Below are 23,040 nucleotides of genomic sequence, written 5' to 3'. Positions count from 1 at the left end.
TCACTCTCTGGTCGGGGAATTAAGATCCCACATGACAAAGCCAAAAATTAAAGAAAACACACACACACACGCACACACACACACAACAAGCAATGAGGCAGACAGAATGCGTTCATAGGGCAAAAGTAAAGAACAAGACAGAAAAAGCGTAATTCTATTTGTGTGAACACTAAAAAGTACTTGGATCTGTGGCTACACACAAAAATGTAAAGTAAAATATGCATAGAATGTCTGGCAACTAATTAAAGGAGTAGGATTTGGGAAAAGGTGGATACGTGGTTTCATTTTTTAATGTGAAAATGGAATTACTCTTAAAAGTATGTATTTGGGAAAGTTCTTAAAGATATTACAAATACATTTTCAATTTTAAAAACAAACATAGTAAAACCTAAGAACAATTTTCCTTAAAGCACTTCTATATTACAGAACTGAAGTAGAGACTTATCTTCTTCAAATAATGCTGAAGGCCAAGAAACAAATGTGAGGAAAAAACTATGACCTCCTCAATGCATGAAGGAAAAAGTTACATCCTTGTGGGTTGGCCTTTATTTCATTAACATGAACCTGGAATGGATTTTTATCTATTAAAAAAATACAACATTCAACGCATGACAGAGCACATTATAGTCACGTTAGGCGATCTTAACTGTGTTGAGCCAAATGTACTAAAATAACTTTCTATATTAAAAATGATGTTATTTACACAGTTAAGATGCCATCACACATGTGAATGATGCTACTTCAAATATTGTTAAGGTCAATGTACCCTACACCCATACTTTTTGAATTATTAATTGGAAATTCTACACACCAAAAATATAAAGTAGTAAAATTAAATTAATCCAGACTGATGACATAAGCTCTCTTCAGAGAGCCACATTCCACATGTGGACACTAGATAATCTCTTAATATTTAATGGCTGCAGAATTAATGGACAATTTCTCAGAGCTGAAGTATTTTACAAGCTCATAATGAAAATGCTTTCATTGAGCTTTTTATCAAGCAAAGAATTATAGAAAAAATGACAAAGACTGGGCCCCTTTATTTCAGTAGGTTATAATACAGAACAGATACATGAGGGATGCAAACCAACAGCAAACAGAAGGACCGAACCAGATCATAGGAGAACAGTGAATCAGCTACGTTCCAGGAGCCACAGTGGCACAGCGAGCAGAACAGGCAAGAATCTTAAATATATTAAAGATTAAAAAAAAAAAAAAAAAATCACCTTCCAAAGTTCAAAAAAAAACTTCTCGATTTCCACATCCAAACCAAGCAGGGTAAGATGTAGAGCATTCTCTGACTTAGAAAAGCTGCAGGGAGAATGAGAAGGTTTAGGTACTATTTAAGCAGCATTTTTGCAGGGCAGAGAAATGCAGTCCTACCACGACTAAAGCAACGCTCTGCAGAGGGAGGAATGGTCTGAGCAAGAAGTGAAAGTCTGGAGCAAGTGTCCTTGCTGAGGCCAGTGAGGTAACTGGACCCTTCCTCAGGTCAAGGGCTTTTAACCCATTTCTCCTACTGGAATAAATAGTAGACCCCCAAATTCTTCCCTAGTGGCTCAGACAGTAAAGAATCCGTCTGCAGTACAGGAGACCTGGGCTGGGAAGATCCCCTGGAGGAGGGCAAGGCTATCCACTCCAGTACTCCTGCCTGGAAAATCCCCATGGAGCCTGGCGGGCTACAGTCCATGGGGTCACAAAGATTTGGACGCGACTGAGCGACTTCACTTTCACTTTTCACTTTCATGCATTGGAGAAGGAAATGGCAACCCACTCCAGTGTTCTTGCCTGGAGAATCCCAGGGACGGGGGAGCCTGGTGGGCCGCCGTCTATGGGGCTGCACAGAGTCAGACATGACTAAAGTGACATAGTAGCATCAGAATGACTAAGCACACAGCACAAATTCTTTAAACTAAGGCAAAATATGATTATCACTGATAGATGTCAACAGACAACTGGATGATTGCATTATGAACGTATTTATTTAAATATAAATGTTTCCTTTAAAAAATATTTTAATGTATTTATTGATTTGGCTGTGCCAGGTCTTAGGTGCAGCATGTGAACTCTTTAGTTGCAGTACATGGCATCTAGTTCCCTGGCTAGGGATCAAACCTGTGCCCCCTGCATTGGGGGCATGAAGTCTTAGCCATTGGACCACCAGGGAAGGCCATACCATGCTAAATGTAAATCACCCTATATACTTGCTCTACAAAGTCAAGCTATGTCTTCCTTCTATCATTCCTTTTAAACCCAGGCTCAACCCTATAATGCTTGTTCTCCTACCATTATTGTGAGCTTCGAGGCATCCTGGCAGCTTCAAGGAACACTGTGGAATAAACTATGACAGGCAGAATTCAATCTGCACTTAATAAAAAGCCAGAGTGTGGGACTTGGCAAAATATATTTGCATTTGTGGGCACAAAGGTTAGCAATCCCACTCCACAACTGCTCCTCTGAAGTAATCTTTTACTATTTTGTTTGCAGTTTCTCCTCCACACTGAAAAGACAAATGTAACAACTGAAAAAGACCAGTTAGTCACATGGCAGTCTGACCTGATGGCTTCAGTTCAGTCTCTATTGGACTTCGTTGTTATAATAAAGCTGAAAATTTACCCCACAGCAGAGTCTGCATTTAACTTCTCTTTTCAGAGACACACATTACTCTGCCCAGTAAAAAGAATAAATCAGCTTAGTCCCTTGAGTCAGGACTAAGTTTTTTTTTAAATGTTGCTGCAACTTCAGATCAGGAGTGTGTCTGACTCAGAGTGGAAACCCTCACACTTGAGGAGGGTGCCCAAGTCTCTCACTGGGCAGGCTGCCAGCCTCATGTCATGGCCAGTGAGAAAGTCCACAATGGCATACGAAACTGTCTGATGAGGTCAAACAGGGGCTGAGGGACTTTCATCCACTCTTACAGGAACGCAGGTCAGATAGAATTTGTGGGAGTCATATTGAATCCAGTATAGACTCCCTTTCCATTTCCATCTGGAAAGCATATCTTGAAAGATATGCTTGGCTACACAAAACTGAAGGGATGCGGAGAGTGTTGGGTTTCCCCTAAAGTCACAAAACCAATTGGTGGCAGTTGTCACTCCCTTCTCTGTGCGATCAGGGTGTCTTACACACTCCCTTGCAGCACCACCTGTAAAAACTGTTCACTGGTCTGTCTCAAGGCTGGCAACCTTTCTGTCATTCCAAGCAGGTCCCTGGCGAAGAAAAGGAACTTAAAAATACATTCTAGCAGTAAAACGAATGAGAATGTCCTGACCACTCTTCCCACACACCTTCACCCTTTTTCAACCAATAGTCTGAGTACTGCCCTTACCAGTGAAAATCTGGGACATTTTCATAGTTAACTGGAAGACTGCTCTATCATTTTACCTTTCATGACCTGGATTTTTTTTCTTCAAAATTGTTTCATTATTTAGGAGGAAATGGCTAATGTAAATCCAAAAGAGAAGATTCCTGGTTTGAGAGACAGTAAAAACATATGCCTAATTCATTGAAAAGAAGTGGGTGACAAACTGCTCAAAAGACAAGTTTCTTACTTTAAGTAAATTCCCAGTATGTTTGGGTTTTCTTTTCCTTAAAAAAAAAAAAAAAAAGCACAACAGAAGAAAAACCAACAAGTCAAAAGTTAGGATAAAAATGAGTCCCACTTGTCTTAGCAAGGTGGTATTAACCCTTTAATGACCAGCCAATTTTTAACTCATTCTCAAAATTTCCAGAGACCTCAAGATGCTAGGTATCTGGCCTTAGGGACTGCTAATACCCTGACAGAGCACACACTAAACAGTGCTTATTACATGGCTGCAACTTTCTAAAATACATTTAACTTTTACAACAAATCTCATGAAAAAAGTGCTATTGTTGTCCTCACTGTACAGATAAGGAAACTGAGGCACTGAAAAATTAAATTGTCTAAAGTTAAGCAGCTGGTAAGAGATGACAGAGAGTGAGATTGGTTGGATGGCATCACTGACTCAATGGACATGAGTTTGAGCAGGCTCCAGAAAATAGTGAAGGGCAGGGAAGCCTAGCCTGCTGCAGTCCATGGGGTTACAGGGAGTTGGATACGACTTAGCAGCAGAACAACAACAAATGGCAGAACCAGGGCTCAAATCAGGGCTGCAGAGTTGTTCTTGGACCTGCGGAGCCAGGCGGCCTCTCCTGCAGAGTCCTCCCTGCACAGATGACAGACAGGGAGGCCACAGGTCCTCAATGAGAATAATCCACCAGAAAAGCTTCTTCTGCTATGAAACAGAATCCAGGCCTACGGAAACAGGAAACACACGCCACATAAATTAAAGCAAACCTATGTTTTCAAGATGGTAGACTTACTGAACACATTTACCTCTTCTTAGTCCTTGAATGCCATTGGTATGACAGAAAATTTTAAGGAAAAAGAATAAACCATAACGGTGCAAGACAGAAGACCAAAGTGTATCAGTTAAAAAATGGATTGATATGGAAAACAAAGCAGAATGATCACAACTAAACACAGTTATAAAAGAGGTCTGCTGCAGAGAGAAGAACTACTCTTTCTGAGGAAAAACAAAAGTGCAGCAGAAATACAAATCTTCAAGTTAAAAAGTACGCATATGGATGGGGTTTTTGAGTCATCACCAGGGTGATTTGTTCAATGACGGCCTATGGGACTCATACTTAAGAACAGCTCTTTCAACCTCCACGCATGGGCCTTGGGGCCTTCCCAAGAAACACAGAGAGAAAGAAACCCCAAAAGGCACCCTACCCAGCACTGCAGTGGAGCGAAATGCTCTACGCCTACAGCAAAGCCTTCCCGTGGCAACTGTGGGACCGCAGCTAACTTCTCGCTCACACCCTCCAGGTTCCAAGCTGCCCACCTGAGAGCAGGGAGCCCTGCAGGGAGCCTCTGCTACTGGGGAAGAGGCCTGGTGCTGAAGCAGTATTACAGAACTTTTGAGGAAATCTCAAGTAATTAACCTAACCCGAATAGTTAGAAATAGGAATGGATCATCAAGGATGAAAACAACATAAAACTCAAAGAACTAGTATGATAGCTAACAAGTCAAAGTTAACAGAAAAAACTGACATTGGGATAACAAATTCTCAGTTATCTGTACCAAGGGATGGTTAGAGGCAATAAGAACCCTCAAAACTATTTGCAGCTGGCACTGAAGATGTCTTTTCTGTTACAGCAGATTCATTACCCAAAGAAAATTCTACAGGGACGGATATGAAAATGAACTTTTATTCTCTAAGAATATGAGCACTGAGACCAAAATCCTGGCCCGAGCCCTAAGTTCCTCATTTTAAGTGACTCTGAACAAATTACCAGTTTTTTGTCTTAATTTTCCAGCATATTAAATGGGGACAATATTTTGTCTCATTTGCCTCAGAGATGTTTTAACAATCAAAAAAGAAAAAGTACCTTAAAAAAATTTTTTTTTGAAAAGCAAAAAGCACCATACAAATGCATGGTGACACTGTTAAAGAAAACAGGCTACATACTGGGGAGCGGATGGAATCCAGCCTTTAGCTGGAAGGTCTGCGATGGACAGTCCACCACAGACAGTCAAGGTGGTTGTACCTCTGTACTATCTATTTCCTAACACGGGCTGGTTTACAGTCAGCGGTTCTTGACTACTTTCTGTTAGTTAGAATGATGCCATACTGTCCTCTTCAGGAGAAACTGAGGAAAAGGCCTCTTCTTTTGTGAACTGATTCAAAGGAACACACTGTGAATTTTGGAGAATATGCAGTAGACTGAATAAATACTGTTGGGACTTCAACGGTTAAATCCAGGGATTCAAAAGAAACACTGGCAGTAATTTAGTCCTTTGAGGGCACTGCTCACCAAGAGATACCATACACACAGCTCCAAGCAGTCAAGTCAAACTGATACAAAGTTGAAGACATGGAGAAGTCTGAATGAGACTGGCTTTCTGGGCAATCAGGTTTAAGTACTTACTACATACTTAATATATTTATTAAATAACCACTATATTCCAAATACTAGATGAAGCAACCTGCTGTACTAACAAATTCAGACCACACTCAAAAGAAGCAAAAACTGGTAAAACAGATTTATAATCACTGAACAATAGTGATAGGAACAATAACTGCAGAATGGTAAGATATAAAGTATGTCAAAATGATACACGTATAAATCACAACATAAGGAAAAAAGAAGTACTTCGTAGTGCTTTTCAGGTTGAGGTTTTAATAGGGCTCTTCATAAATATTATTAAACTCAGTTAAAATTTGTTTTCTATTAAAAATAAGAGATACTACAGTCAAGTATCTGGCCCTTGTTTGGACTGATTCACACAAATCAGTCATGAAAATTAAATTTATGAAACAACTGGAAAAATTCAAACACTAGCTAGATATTTAATGATAAAATATAATAACAGAGTTAGGTTATTAAAAAAAAAAAAAGCCAAACCAGTGATACTCCTTATCTTTCAGAAACAGAAACTAAAGTGTTTGTTGCTGAAATGATATGATGTCTAGGATTTACACTACTCTAATATGCAGCAGTGGGTTGGAATAGACATGAAGGAAGCCTGGCCACGTGTGTGTTGATAACTGTTGAAGCTGGGTGCTGGAATCACAGGAAAAAAAAAAAATCACATTATTTTCTCTACTTTTATATATAGTTGAAATTTTCATAATAAAAAAATGCTTTAAATATACAAATCTAAGGTGACTCATTCTTACCTCTGCTAGAATCTTTTATTACAATGTCAGAGATTTCAAACAGCTTCAGAGGAAGTGGCATCTTCCGATTGGCAGCTATGGTCTTGAGGAGGCCCGGAAGAAGGGTCGTGCGTGCCACCTGCAGGAGAAGATGGAAAACTGCACTGACCAAATAGGAATCAAATGTTTAGTTTAAGACTTTGTGGTCTCACAGGAAGACACTTTTGGAAAATGCAATGCCTAAATATCCCAGTCATTTTTAATTTTTAATTTCAGGACTTCATGTTCTGCTTCATTTCACAAAGTAATTGAAGGAGATTACAAGAAATACAAATATTTTGTATAGATTAAACATGAATTAAACCAAATTTTTAAAAACTAGGACCAGGGAAAACGTAAATGCAATAAAAAATACCTGGACAATGAGGAAAACAGGACACAAATACGTAGGCACTACAAAAAACCATGAAGCTGCCATGAGCTGCATATGACCACAGTTTTCAGCTTAGTAGCCAAAACAAATAGGAAACGTGCATAGTTATTTCATTCTTAATGTAGAAATACAAACACACATCCTGATTTTTTTTTTTTTAAAGGAAAAAACATCCCTGCTTTTGGCTGTGAAATAAATTTCTCCTTCTAAGCTGTATGAGATGCTAGTTTCCAACACATCATGTTACCAGAAGGGTTTTATGAGTGGTGGTATTACATCTGCAGTCAGCCCTCAACACCACTACCGTGTGTCTAAGCTCTGCCTGAGCTTCTGAAGCTTCTGAGCTTCTACTTACCACTTTATTATGATCTATTATTCTCCCCACAAAGTGATCCTTTAAGACCTGAATCAGATCATGGAACTCTCCTGCTCAAAAACCTGCAACAGGCTTCTATCAGATTTTGAATAAAATCCATGCCCTACGTGGGGCTTTATGTGAATCTGGCCTCAGCTCCCTCTCCAGCCCCAGTACCCGCAGCTGCCCCCGGCTCACTGCACCTGCTCCAGGCACACTTGCTCCACACCCCAACCCAACCTCCACACTGGCTCTTTCCTCTGACTCACATGTTCTTCCTATAGATCGTACGTAGCTATCTTATTTCCTTCAGATCTCTGCTCAAAGGCCTACATGGTCCCACATGGCTTGCCCTGCCCATTCTGGCTAAAACAAGCAGCCCCTCCCAGATCCGCACAAGTAACAGTAAGCCCTTAAAAGGACCTGCCAGATTGTGCAGAGCAGAGAACACCCTTCCTACCACAGTCATTCCACCAGCAAGCTGCTACCAACCTCAACTTTGTGCTTCCTGGAATATGTGGCACTTTCCCAACCAGAGAGAAAAGTGCCCAAACTGTTCACAGAACAAAACCACAATGTCAAAAACAAGTTTAACTTATTGCAATCGAAACAAGCTACTTCTGCAGATAACTTCTCTTAGAATTTTTTTATTCACTTTATTCTATAGATAAGGTTTATTTACTTCAAAACTCACAGCAATACAAAAAATTAAACTGGAATCAGATCAAGCTCCTAGATATAATTCTAATTTACTGAAACTACAGGGGACCACCAGAATATAGTCAGCAAAACCCTAAATGTGAGAACTCCACAGGGTAAGTGACCCGGTTTCTTCCACAAAGTGAGAGGGGGACAGAGACAGAGGAAGAGATGAATGGATGGAGGGACAACCTGGGGATTAAGAGAGACTAAGAAGCACATCAATCAACATCACACTGAAGTATGAACTTCATTTGAATCCCAAATCAAACAAACAATTAAAATGAGAGGGAGGGGACATATGCCTATCTATGGCTGACTCATGTGGAGGTTTGACAGAAAACAACAAAATTCTGTATCTTTTAATTAAATTATTAAATTTTATTAAATTTATTTTAATATATAATTTATAATAAAATATGAATTTACTAAATTATTTAAAAATCTTATCTTTTAATTAAAAAATAAAAAAATGTTAAAAATCTTGAGAAAATTTGAACATTAGATATTTAAGGGTATTAGGAATACTATTGTTAATTTAAGGGGATATGGTAATATTCTGTAATTGTCTTTACAATTATAGTTAAATTTCACATACTTCAGTAAATAACACTTCTCTTATTTCATCCATTTTCTAATATATCTACTACCAAAAAATAGCCCAAAGTTAAGAATTAAGCAAAAGAAAGAATAAGCTTAGACAATAAACTGATAGAAGACCATGAACAACATACATTTATTTTAACCATAAATAAATATAAACTTGTTAGCCATATTAGTAATGGTAGGACATAGCTATTTGTAAAGCGAGGGTAAAATACAGAATCTGCCAAATCTAAAACAGATTCTCATCTCTCCTGTATTTAACGCAGAAATATTGATTCTTTGCATGCTGAAGTACAGCTATTTATAGTGACATTTAATGTGCTTCTGATTTCTTTCCACTTATATAAAATAGGCAGGATGTAAACCCTAAAGAACGTAACATTATCACACTGTAAGATATCTATCAAGCTTAATAAGTGAAACTAGAAGGAAAAAAAAAGTTGGAAAAAAACTCAAAAACCCATTAAGATTTACTGAAAAATTTCCACCCATTTATAATGAGTGAATCAACACCTGTTCCATTTTATCCAAATGAATTTGAGTACCTCTTATTAAAAAGAACACCTACAACATCTTAGAAAAGCCAGTAGGCCTCAGAAAACAAAATATAAAAACTCATTACTACAATCCTTCTAAACTAGCATAAGGATTCTTCAAAGTTCTAACACTGACTACAGAGACAGCACTCAAGTTCTTGATGCATATCATTACCAATTAGTTATTTAGTTTAGCTCTAATCTGCCACATTTAGTTGTTCTTCAGGTGCTCAGTCCTGTTAGACTCTCTGTGACCCCATGGACTACCGTGCACCAGGCTTCCCTGTTCTATTTGTAGGTAGTTCTATTAGTTAAATCTAACTTAAAAAAAAAAAAATCTAAATTTTAACATTTTTAGAACTTTTAGAACATCAAGAACTAATTCAGCTACTACTTTTAAAAGTGAAAATCAAGATCCAAAGAAACTCACAAATCATAGAATTCAGATGAAATTTTCTTAAAGCATTTCCTTCCAATTCTAAAATCCCCTTTGATGCTAGAATGAATCTAATAGTGTGTCTAAAGGCTCTACAATCTAAGTGTGTCTACAATCCTCTCTAAAGGCTCCTCTGTCCACGGGATTCTCCAGGCAAGAAAACTGGAGAGGGTTGCTGTGCCCTCCTCCAGGGGATCTTCCCAACCCAGGGGTCGAACTCGCGTCTCCTGCACTGGCAGGTGGCTTCTTTACTGCTGAGCCGTGGGGGGAGCCCAAACAAATCACAGATATGCATACATAAGAAAAAAGAGTGAGTTTATTAAAGTATGAAAGATAAGACAACTCAAACTTACTAATAAGACATTATAACTTTGAAATGCTCTCTTTTTGTAGTTTGTGCACTAATCTATAGTGTATATCACTTAACATTTACTTCTAACACTCTCATTTAAATATGTATCATAACCTTGACATGAAACTGCCAATACACTAGACAATCACAGCGAAAGGCACTGTCAGCAGAGTCTAGAACTGGCATGACGACTCATTTCAAAGTGAAAGGCTTAATGGAGGCTCTGGGAACAGGTGATGATTCACTCATAAACGGGTGGAAAAGAGGTGAAACCTGAAAATATTTTTTTAAAAAATCAACTGTGAAATGGAAAGTTGAGATAAGAATGGCTGGGCTAGTTAGCACTAGGCAAGTAAGAACCACCTATACAGCTAATCAAGAAAAGATTATAAAATGTCCTAAGAAGTTTTGTCAGCAAAGTATATAAGAACCCAACATAAACTAACCCAAGAAGAGATTCTAAAGAACCTCTAAAATTCTGCCCCCTGAGATAAAACAACTGACAAGACTTCAAAACTCATGTACTGCCTCTCAGTTTTTACCCATTTTCTTATCTACTTAAAACCCTTACCTGGAATTCGGCCGTTTTAGGATTACTTATGTGGATGGCCTTGGTTGCAGAGATATCCATACCCAGTTTGTCAGCAATATCTTCTTGGGAGCACTAAGGAATACATGAAAATAGATCAATATGGAAACACAATGACTAAATCTTATTTAATGCTGTAACAACTTGCGATGGTCTCATGGCGATGCAGATGAAATAAATCAGTAAACTAAGAATAAGCATATATCAATTACATTCAGGCCCACAGCAGATGCAATTCAACATTAATAGTTCTCTTACCGGAGTTCTAACCATGGTGCAGAGCTAAAGCACATTTTTCACGTGGAGTTGGTGGTATAGCCTGTACTGGGCCCTCCTACATTGACCTCACCAGTCCAATCTCCGACAACTCCCTTCTCAATCCCTGAACTGTTTACTTTTCCATACCTTTACCTGAAATGCCTTCCTGCCCAACTTGTCGCCACACCTCCCACCAAGATTCTACTCAAAAGACATCTCTCCCATAAAAATATCCCTAATGACTCCAGGGAGAAATTCTCTCTCCCTCCTTGGTGTTCACACAGCTTTCTGTTTTGACTACTATTGTAACCTCCGCAAAATCCACACTGACTTGGGGCAGAACAGTGGGTGGAACTGACAGAAGACTTCAAGTGGCCTGAGTTATGTCATTTAACTTCTGTGCATATGTATTTGATGAAGCTCTGGGTCATGAACAAACTCCTAAGCACTCACCTACCAAAACCCACTCACCCACCACCCACTCTTAAAAACCAGGATGGTAGGCAGAATTATGAAAATAAAACTCAATGACTAGGAGATACAGCAAGTCAAATAAATGTAATGAGATAAAGAAATAGACTGCTTGGCACAAAGTACGTGGTCAAAAGATATTAATGATGATTGGTGGTGGGGGTTTAGTCACTACGTTGTGTCCAAGTCTTGAGACCCCACGGACTGTAGCCCGCCAGGCTCCTCTGTCCAAGGGGGTTCTCTAGGCAAGAATACTGGAGTGGGCTGCCATTTCCTTCTGCAGGGGATCTTCCCGACCCAGTAATCAAACCCGGTCTCTCGCACTGCAGGCAGATTCTTTACCATTGGAACTACCAGGGAAGCCCATTGATGATGGTAATAAGTCACTATTAAGAATAAACAATTAACACAGAGTGAAGTAAGCCAGAAAGATAAAGACCAATACAGTATATTAATGCATATATATGGAATTTAAAAAGATGGTAACGATAACCCTATATGCAAAACAGGAAAAGAGACACAGATGTACAGAACAGACTTTTAGACTCTGTGGGAGAAGGCGAGGGTGGGATGTTCTGAGAGAATAGCATTGAAACAAGTATACTATCAAGGGTGAAACGGATCACCAGTCCAGGCTGGATGCATGAGACAAGTGCTCAGGGCTGGTGCACTGGGAAGACCCAGAGGGATGGGATGGGGAGGGAGGCGGGAGGGGGGATCGGGATGGGGAACACATGTAAATCCATGGCTGATTCATGTCAATGTATGGCAAAAACCACTACAATATTGTAAAGTAATTAGCCTGCCACTAATAAAAATAAATGGGAAAAAAAAAAATAAATTCATACCCCCCCAAAAAAAAGAAATCACAATATTGAAAAAAAAAAGAACAATTATCACATATTTTAATGCTAACTTTCTGAATTTAAAAATTAACATGAAAACTGATGTATCATCAGATTACTCTTTTCTGTTTTCCAACATTGGGTGATATTCATTGCACTGTTCTACAAAACTGTCCTCAAGGACTAGTGGTCTGTATTTCATTTAGAAAAAATGAATGGGTTTAGATGTATTTTACGCCACTGTCACTTCTAAAGACTTCTGCCTCGCTCTTTTGGAAAAGATTCTGAAGACACATCCAGGCACAGCATAAAAGAGCTCCCGAACCACCACAGCTTCAATTGTGTGGAACGGTGGCAGGCACACTGGGAATAAACATTTTTTCCTCCATAACATGGAAGAATTTTTAAAACAAGATTTAGATACAATGTGGCCAATCAACTAGGAAATGCAATTTACACAATGCAATCTATTCTCAAACAGAACCAGTACTATCTGTATAAATGAAAACGGCCTCACAGACACACAGCTACCCAGCTAGGTATCTGAGTCACTTCCACTTTATTGTGATGATGGATGACAAAGGACAGAGATAAGAAGAAATTTAAATCAGGTATCCTGAAGGGGTAGTAGTGGGTATACAGGATGAAATGTTTATAAATGTTAATATTTATGTGTTTAAAATGCTAGGAAAAAATGTATCAAGTAAATGAAGCCCATAATTTTTATGAATACTATTCTTACAATAAGGTTAAAGTAGGTTTTTAGTTTTAAAAGTGAGCTAACGTAAAAGAAAATATTCCTACTGGTATGGAAATATAGCAAAAATCATGATGCTATGTGAAGTCTTTATGCTTGGGAAATCAAGGGCTGAGTTTTATAAAAAGAAGGGCTGTTAGTTACTCTTATGCAAAACTAGATATATATAAGGCTCAGTGATGTTTAGGTCTGCTCATAAAGTATGTAACCATAAATATCTGTAATGTTGACATTCCTATAGGAAAACTGTTACTACAAATCTGAAACTCTCTAGCACCTAACTTCTCCCACCCTGCACTGTGATAATGTGTTGACACGACCTTGGACAGCTGAATGGACTCCTAGTGGAAGTCCATCAGTCACAGGCCTGGGGTGCAGACAGACCTGGTCTGGAATCCCTGGTGCACAGCCAACTGGCTGCATGGAGTGGAACAAGTTACCTCAATCAACTGCTATGAGAGACAGAAATACCTACTTCACAGGGCTGCCCCGAGAGACGGAATCTCGGACATAAAGCCCTTCACCCCAGACCCATTCTCTCTGCAGTGTAGGTACTGGTCAGCAGGCAGAGCACGGGCTCCCCGTGAGATTGTGGGGCTACACACTTATAAAGTCACTTCCCTTGCCACTTGCTGTAATTTAAAATAATAGAACACACTTCTAAAAAAAAAAATATTTCCTTATGCGATTTTTTTTGTGTATCATTTTACATGAAATCATTGCTGTTCCTGACGGCATATGTATATATGGTCCATATATGAACACTGTATTCAAACCTAATGTTGCTTCACAGTCCAACCTAAGCAAAAAGCACCCTTCCAGAAGTGAAAAGGCCAGATTTTGGTCACAGTTCTCCTGCTCTCTGTGTATGCTTTGCTGGATGCTTATCCTCCCTCAGCCCCAGGCTGCCTCACCAGTACAGTGCCTGCATATAACAGATGTTCCATAAATACTGTTAAATGAACGACTTGCTAAGCCAGAGAAATGACTAAGCTGACCAGGTCTGGAAGGTCCCCCACAACATGAACACCCTACGAATTACAAATGGTCAGTAAAATGACATGAGACAGGCCGCATCACCCCACCAACCCTCCATGTACTGGTCGTGACTCCCACTACTTTTCTTCTGCAAATCAAAGTCTGAGAATTTTAGGGCTGGAATTGAGTCGGGGGGAGCATTCTGGTTGTTTTTGTTTTTACCCTACTTCGCTAAGCTGAAACGGACTCGAATCCTCAAGAACTACACTGTGGGCACCAGAGAAAAGCTCAGCAAAAGGGAAAAAGAAACTACAAATTGCACACACATTTCCCGCTCTTCAAATGGTCAATCTGCTGGGGCAAGGAGATTTCCGTCTGATTTTGTAATAAAATTCATTTCCTGATTCAGGCCTTTTATGTCAGCTTTTCAACTCAAAGCAAATGTTTGTGAACATGTTCAAAGACAAAGAAACAAGTTTAATGTGGAACAGTCCACAAGCCCTTAAACCAGGGCGGCATCTAGCGGGCACACCACAACTGAATCAAGGCTAAAAATTCTAACGTAATAACTCTGGTTGTGAAATTCACTGTGAGCCCTCAACAGCGACATGAAACTCCAAAATACACTGTCGTCTGTCATTTCAGATACCGTTTTAGTCCTTCATGCTTTTCTGTGACTAAATAAATCTTTGTTTCTGTATGAGAAGTTATACAATCTCTAAGTAACAAAAGTTATTCTAGAGCTTGGGAATTTTGTAAATCTTAATAAATTCATGTCAAGCATCACAGAACAAGGAATCTGGAGATTTAAAGAAAGCCATCAGCAGGACAGAAAATGCATGTACAACATACCAGAGCAAAGGTAAGTGCTTCAGTGAATCCGGCAGCTGCCATGTCCTGTCTCAGGAGTTCTGTGAGTTTATTTAGGGGAAACTGGGGGAAAGAAATTATTTCACCTCAATAAAATTTCCCACTTAAAAAAAAAAATGTATAGGAAACTTGTCATTTAAAAGAAACTGCCCTCCCACCCTAATATGCTGTAGTCCCACCATCACCCCACTACCTCACCATCCCCTCCCCACCAGCCCGAACACCCCTCCTTAGAGGTACAAACCCTCCCTCTCTCCCCCACACACCATTCTGCCTTCAGGCCCAGGATCAGAAAATGAACCTCCTACTTAGAGAAGCAAGGAGGGCTCCAAACTCCAAACCTGTCTTTCTTCAAAGAGCCAGTCATCACAGGTTTTTAACGTACTCTAATCAATGGGGCATCTGTTTTGTATCCTCGCTACAGCAAATGCCTGAGTGAAGCATGTCCAAGACTGCTTAATTCCGAGGCTCTGTTTCTCTCCAAGCCTTCCTGGCATTCAATAATCAGTTTCTAACAATAAGGAGTGTTTATTTAAGGGTGCAATCTTACTTGATTAGCTATGGTGTACGTTTTCGGGAGAGTCATCTGAATGTTGTTATATCCGTAAGCAATAGCTGCGTCTTCTATGATATCACAGGCGTGGATAATGTCAGCTCTGGTCGGAGGGATTTCAACCTCGATCTGATTCCCATCGCCTATGACTTCTGACTTTAAACACATCCTGGTCAGAAGCTTGGCAAGATTTTCTGGAGTTTCTCTGAAACAGGAATGTACAAACCGTAAATGTCATTGGATTATTTAAAATGTGTTTACATTTGGTTTTAAAATATGCTACTACCTGAAACAGTAACCTGTCTTTGTGAATTTCAGAAGACCCCCCGACATCCTAACTGAGGTTCTATCATCACTTAACTTTCTCTGAAGGGACAGAAAAACCTCTCTAAGCATTCATTCAGGAAAAATTAAGCAGTCATGTGTGCACTTCATTCTTGAATTCAACAGTAAATAAATAAATGAAGCATGCAGAGTGTACCTGATCCCAACTTTTTTGTTAATTAGGTCAGCTCTCACCATCTCCTTTCGATAAGCCAGTTCCTAAGAGGGAGAAAGAGTTGGAGAAGCTTAAATCACTCATGTCAGATACAGTCTTAGCCTCTTTCTAATTCAATTTGTTGTTGCAGTTTCATTACCCTCCCAAGCAACTGTCATTAAAGCCAGATATCAAAAGTAAACTAGGTATTTCAGAACATGATTTGCTACATTATATTCCTAAATGAACATTCTATTGATACTCCATAGACAACCGGAAGCTTGGAAATGTTACAAAATGCCAAACATGTTTTGCTTTTACATGGTCAATCACCCTTTTCCTCAGCAAAACACTGGTGCCTTACATCATTTCTACACTGCTTACAAACCCTGCTGAAGACTTTCAGTTTCATCTAATGCAAGTAGGTGTTTATCACCAAAAAACAATAATTCATGTGTCGCACTGTACTATCCAGCATACTAAATCCAAGAGTGTTATGGAGTCATTCCTTTTCTATCTTTTTTTTTTAAGGGGGGGAAATGGAACCAGGCTCCAGTCCGAGCTATCAACATGCTCCAGGAGCCAGCCGGGCTGGGTGCATCTGATGAACTAGTCCTCACTCCCCTTCAAACAGTACACAACCCTACCTTCTGAGACAGGAACACACACACATAAAATCCAGGCTTTACCTATGAGGATTTCTTATCACTGAATTATTCTCAGAAGTGTAACTGCCACTAGCAAAAGGGCCATAAATTTAAACACCTGTTTGGACTGAGATAAGGATAATGGACCAGAGTTCTGCTAATCAAAATGCCGTTCTCAGATTCTGGTTGCCAGGGGGAAGGCTGAAGGGAAGGGATAGTTAGGGAGTTGGGGATGGATGTGTACACACTGCTGTATTTCAAATGGATAGCCAACAAGGACCTACAGTACAGCACACAGAACTCTGCTCAGTGTTATGGGGCAGCCTGGATGGGAGGGGAGTTTGGGGGAGAATGGATACATGTATATGTGTGGCTGAGTCCCTTTGCTGCTCACCTGAAACTACCACAACACTGCTTGCTAACTGGCTATACCCCAATATAAAATGTTCTAAATAATGCAGTTCTCAGAACAGAAGCATCATTACCACCCGAATGCAACTACCACTAGGTAAAGAAATCCAAGCGAGGCTGCTGGGTGACGAGACATTTGACCTGTTCGCCCCACTGCTAAGAAGCAACATGAAAGAGAGGCCGACCCAGGTCATCCAGCCGCCATGCCTACCAACCAGTTGAAGGAGCTCAGCAGGGATGAGTCTAGGAAACTACCCAGCTGACCACAGAACCATGATACAAACAAATGACTGTTGTCCTAAGTCAGTAAATCCGTGGGGTAGTTACATAAAAGGCTAACTGATAACAGTAACTAAAACCAATTAAATAAACAAAAAACGGCTACAGCCCAAAATTTCAGTTACGCGTCCCTAGTGGCTCAGATAGTAAAGAATCTGCCTGCCAATGCAGGAGACCCAGGTTCAATCCCTGGGTCAGGAAGATCCCCTGGAGAATGGCAACCCACTCCAGTATTGCCTGGAGAAGAAAGTGGACAGAGGAGCCTGGTGGGCTACAGTCCATACGGTCGCAAAGCAACAGACATGACTGAGTGACGAATTCTTCCTACAGTTATACATTTATTTTGAATTATAATAAATACTCTAGAATAATACACGATGCCAAATACTAATGTTTTCAGGAAGGGGAAGGTTTTGATCTTGGCAGGTTTTATCTACTCTAAAAACCATTTAAATAGCAGAAATTATTCTAGGCTCTTCAACAGAGGAATTGTGAAAAATCCAAAGATAAAGAGCTCCTCAAAGAATGGCCTGAATCAGAACCAGACCGACAGTGACACTGAAAGAGTATGTTAGAATGGCCACGTTTGTATGGGAAGCCATCCTGGGGGAAAAAAGTTCAGCTGTTAAAGAATGCGAGTTTGAATTTTTTATCAAGATCCCATGTCTTCACAGTAATTGTGCTTACTAGTAAATTAGTTTTATTAACACATCCAGATGTAGTTTATTAGTTAGAGAGACAGCCTTTTGCAATTGGTAAATCAAATGTGAAAAGACAAGTCTGGAAGGCTGAGTAACCTTCAGTTCAGTTCAGTCGCTCAGCTGTGTCCGACTCTCTGCAGCCCCATGAACTGTAACACACCAGGCTTCCCTGTCCATCACCAACTCCCAGAGCTCGTTCAAACTCATGTCTATCAAGTCGGTATAAGCTTAGAAGGGGTGAAACTATAAATTACCCAGTTACCTAGTTAATAAGGGTATAAACCACAAGAACTACAGCATATAATCCCTGTGGTATAATGGAGTGTGTTAGGAGGGAAGTGTGGCATAAAATAGTGTTGGGACTGTCAAGCTTAAATCTTAGCTCTGCCACTAGTAATAAGGCAAGCAAGTCACTAACTCCACCAACAGTAATAGGCAAGCTATTTAACATCCCAAGGTCAAGGGCCTAATAGTGGCACCCAACCTTATAGGGTTAATGTGAAGATTAAGTCCACATGATGCACATAGCGTCACGCCTGGCATGTAGATGGGTAGATGGACTCATAGAAAGACCACAAGCACTCTATAGCTATTATTATTGCTGTTACTGTTGTCAAAGTCATCATCATCAAGTCACTTCTGTACTTACTGGAAAGGTATGTAATTTTCCATTAGGAAAAACTACCTCAGCTGTTTCAACCCTAAAAACAAAAATAAAGACAGAAATAGAATTAAAAAAATAAAAACAAAAACCTAAGGGGGAAAAAAGAGCCATACACTGTAGAAATGTGTGTGGTTAACACAACGTTCACTTGGTCTACAACTGCAGAATCAACACAGTCTATTCGTGTTCCCCACACTGCTGTCTAGACTAATCCTCCCAATACACAACATTACTGCTCTACTTCCTGTGGCCCCTGCGGCTCTCCTTGATCAGTTTATCTCCCACTTCTGCCAAGTACACATCCTCAATGAACTCCTTGCTGATACTGATACACACGTTCCAGGCTTTACTAGATTCATGTTGTTATACAAGGAAAGCTGACTGACACAACCACTAAAATGCAAATCAACTGAAAAAAAAAAAAACACCAACTAATACTGCTCATACAATTTCAGTCATGCTTTCTACAGTTGTACATTTATTCTGATTACAATACTCTAGAATAAACTAAGATGTTAGCATACAGTAAGGGCCATGTAGGTTTGGGAAGTAATTTTTTACATAGAAACTTAGCCTTGGAACAAATACAGTAGTCTTATTAGTATATCTAAGATAAAATACTTTGCTTTTATATATGATTCTCTTTGTTCAGCTGTTCCTTTTGCTACTTCTCCAGGTTTATATTCTCAAATCCAATGATTTTACAAAAAGCCTGTCACTGCCTCTAGGAGGTCTGCTCAGCTAGCAGTAATGTGCCCTGACAAACAGCCAGAACATCACTGAAACTTTTTAAAGTACTTATCACCTTTTACATTATTAATTCATGTCTAAGCTCCCCAAAGAGATTATGTATTCCAATTACAGGAACCGCATTTTTTATCTTTCCATTTAGCACAAGACCCTAGTGCTTTGACTTCAGAACAACAAGCCATCATTGATAAAAATACCAAATGAACTTACGTAAACTGATTCTCACAATATTCACTGAACATGGTAACAATGACATCAAGAACTATTTTTGCCTGCAAAGGAAAAAAATCAAATATTATGGTAACACATGAAAATCCTTTCTTCCCTCAAATGAAAACAAATTAATATTTAATATAATTTAGTCTCCAAACATCTAAAAATGGACCTACATGCACAAATTTTAAAGAAAGAAGTGGAATAAAAACTGAGCTTGAATGGGCCCGACCTTATTGTCAGGTGTTCTGAATTTATGAAGTTCTCTGAGAGTTATAATCCATGACCGAGACAAATCATTTACTTCCCCCACTCCCCTCCCCTGGGTTCACCAAATTTCAAGAAAGACAGATAGCTAACAACAGCAGTAAACCTTATCAGTCCCATAAGCCTCTGCAGCCAGATACCAGATTCCTGGCCCAATCACTTACCATCAGTCTGATTTGGGGCAAGTTACTTACTGTCATTGTACCTTAGTCTGTTAAGTAGACATAATAAAAGTTCCTGTGTCATTTGGTTAATATAAGGATTAAGAGTGTAAGAGTATGTGTGTGTGTGCTTAAAATACATAGAACAATGCTTGGCACATAGTGATGGCCCTATTGATTTGTTCATTTTTAAATTAAAAGAAATGCTTAGGAAAAAACACAGTAATCTTATTGGGATATATGTTTTGCTTTTTTATATACTTCACACTCATATACAAACTTCAGGAAAGATAACCAAGGTCTGCTAATGTACAAATTTAAAAGTTTTTAACAGGAAAAGGTATTATGTATTACCTGACACTATTTCTGAATGCCATACCATGCTAATTCATTTAAGTTGTGTCCGTCTCTATGTGACCCTATAGACTGCAGCCTTCCAGGCTCCTCTATCCATGGGACTCTCTGGGCAAGAATACTGGAGTGGGTTGCCATGCCCTCCTCCAGCGACATTTGATATATAAAAGTTATAACCATTCAAGTCTACCTTTCTTAATCTGCTTCACAACCACCTAACTCTACACCTTATTTAACATGTGGAAAGAAATGTTATGCTATAGAAAATAGCTATCATGACGTTCCAATCTAAAACACAGTGACGAAAAGTGACTGAACAACTAGTGTTCTGTATGTTCTAGATAGATTTGTGTGTGTGTAGCCGCTTCATCAGTTTGCTAAGTAAGACTTTATAGCCAGCTGGTCCTAATTCTTTTTTACCAAGTACACAAAAGTACAAAATGAGTACAAAATGTATAAATTAAGCCACCTAAGATGAACTCCTTATAAAGATGGCATTATAATGTGGATCCCATTCTCAGTTTTACTGTTTTAATGTATGTGGCTAATTCTCTCACAAAGACGATGAGTTCCTTGAAATCAAGAACAAGTAACTCATTGTTAAACTCATGGCATCGGAGAAAGAGAGGAGGTGCTCACGAGACATCTGTCAGCTGATTGAAAGCACCATGGCCAAGGGGCTTCCCCAGTGGCGCTGGTGGGAGAAGAACCCGCCTGCCAGTGCAGGAGATGTAAGAGACGCTGGTTCGACCCCTGGGTCGGGAAGATCCCCTGGAGGAGGGCACCGCAACCCACTCCAGTATTCTTGCCTGGAGAAGCCCAGGGACAGAGGAGCCTGGTGGGCTACAGTCCACAGGGCTGCAAAGAGTAGGACATGACTGAAGCGACTTAGCACACACTACAACCAAAGCAGAGAATACAAACACCTTTCTGATTTTCTAAATTTCTAAAATATAGTCTCATTTAAAAAACAAACAAATGTAAAAGTTTAGTCACATGGTCTCGGCTCAGAGGTAAAAATCTATCTGGACAGAACAAAAATAGAATAAAAGTTTTATTTACCTTAGTAAAGTCAGTTCCTGTGCACTCAATAAATACATTTTTTGTATTTACTGTTATTTTGGAATGGTTTCCTGCAACAAACACAAAACAGTAACAACAAAGCAATCAGTTTCAGAAACAAATGTGCACTAAAGAACTCTATAAATATAAGCTGACACCTCAGAGGTAAAGAGATACACAACTTTTATTCTAATCTCCCATTATAAGCTGGAGAATAAAGATAAAATAAAAAGCAAGGTTAAAAAAAAAAGGGCTGCAGGCAGGACAAGTAAGATTCAAAAATTAAGCTCACTGCCCAGGATCACAAGCTATTAAGCAACATGGCTAAGATTTGGGCCTCGATCTGGCTTACTCCAAAGTCCACGATGAGTACTAGAGTCCAAGATATGGAGGAGGAAGTTTCCCCTTCCCATTGTGAATCAACTGAAGCCCCTTCTCACCTCCAGAAAGCCAAACATCTATGGCTTTGACATCAGTAAATTTTGTAAATACATTCAAGTTGCTTCTCAACAAAAGCTTCAGAAAGAAATTAAGAGGGTAAATTTCAGTCCTTAAATTTTAATTTATAAAACAGCAGGCCAAGCAGAATTCGACTTTTAAATTTAACAAAATGAATCATGGGCTAAAATCAAAATATCAACACCTTTTGGAAGAACAGAATCCAGAGAACTAGCACCAGAACATATTTATAAACTTAGTTTTTCCCTTCTCCAGGGGATCTTCCCAACCTCGGGATCAAACCGGGGTCTCTTGCACTGCAGGTGGATTCTTTACCAGTTGAGTCACCAAGGAAGCCCAAGAATACTGAAGTGGGTAGCCTATCATTTCTCCAGCAGATCTTCCCCACCCAGGAATCAAACTTGGGTCTCCTGCATTGAAGGAGGATTCTTAGCAACTGAGCTATCAGGGAAGCCCTATAAGTAGGTATACATTTATGAATTATATAAAAATCACCAGTAAAATTTTGAAAAAAATGAAAAGAACTATTACAATAAAATCCACAAAAGACCTGAGATTCTCAGACTGAGTCTTCTGACTGATTCAGCCAAGACAATTGAGAATTCCACAGAAATGCTGAAGAGTAAGAAGGAAATAGCAAAATGCCTGTGGTACTTAAGAAATAACTCACCATTGATGATTGGAGGCATGGAAAGGACAACACCATTGCTATCATAGATAACTGGGTACAGAGGCTTATTTTCAATTATATGTAAATAATGTTTAAGTTGGTTGTCAGTCTGAAAAAAAATTAAGACAAACAAAATCAGCTTCTTATTTCTATCAGCGTAATTAGTTTACATACATGCCTAGCATAAAAAGAGGGGGGGACATCATAAAAATAACGAAACAGTTTCCAAAGTTTTAAATGTATGATATTTTCTAATATAAAGTAATGTCTCAGAATCTTCATACAGCCTCATCTCCTACTGAGGAGAGATGAGTTGTCTAGTCGCTAAGTCATATCCGACTCTTTTGTTGACCTCATGGACTCTGGGCCCACCAGGCTCCTCTGTCCATGGGACTTCCCAGGCAAGCATACTGGAATGGGTCACCATTCCCTTCTCCAGGAGATCTTTCCAACCCAGGGATCAAACCCATGTCTCCTGCACTAGCAGGCAGATTCT

At 39.4% G+C, this 23,040-nt stretch overlaps 1 protein-coding gene across 1 annotated transcript in view; it reads right to left on the bottom strand.

The window, feature by feature from the left end:
• The window catches only part of FARSB (phenylalanyl-tRNA synthetase subunit beta), a 69,492-nt gene that overhangs the window by 28,288 nt on the left and 18,164 nt on the right, over positions 1-23,040 (bottom strand). The window contains exons 7-15 of the mRNA XM_065930469.1: positions 22,545-22,653; positions 21,416-21,486; positions 19,569-19,630; positions 18,594-18,645; positions 15,910-15,971; positions 15,426-15,633; positions 14,858-14,938; positions 10,679-10,771; positions 6,712-6,829 (exon numbers count right to left, since the gene is read on the bottom strand). Coding sequence (XP_065786541.1) covers positions 6,712-6,829; positions 10,679-10,771; positions 14,858-14,938; positions 15,426-15,633; positions 15,910-15,971; positions 18,594-18,645; positions 19,569-19,630; positions 21,416-21,486; positions 22,545-22,653 — 856 coding nt within the window. The remainder of the gene's footprint in view (positions 1-6,711; positions 6,830-10,678; positions 10,772-14,857; positions 14,939-15,425; positions 15,634-15,909; positions 15,972-18,593; positions 18,646-19,568; positions 19,631-21,415; positions 21,487-22,544; positions 22,654-23,040) is intronic.

Source organism: Muntiacus reevesi, chromosome 3 (assembly GCF_963930625.1).
Source record: "Muntiacus reevesi chromosome 3, mMunRee1.1, whole genome shotgun sequence".
NCBI lineage: Eukaryota > Metazoa > Chordata > Mammalia > Artiodactyla > Cervidae > Muntiacus > Muntiacus reevesi.
The sequence above is the reverse complement of the archived record's forward strand: the minus strand, read 5'-3'. Positions and strand labels throughout refer to the sequence as shown.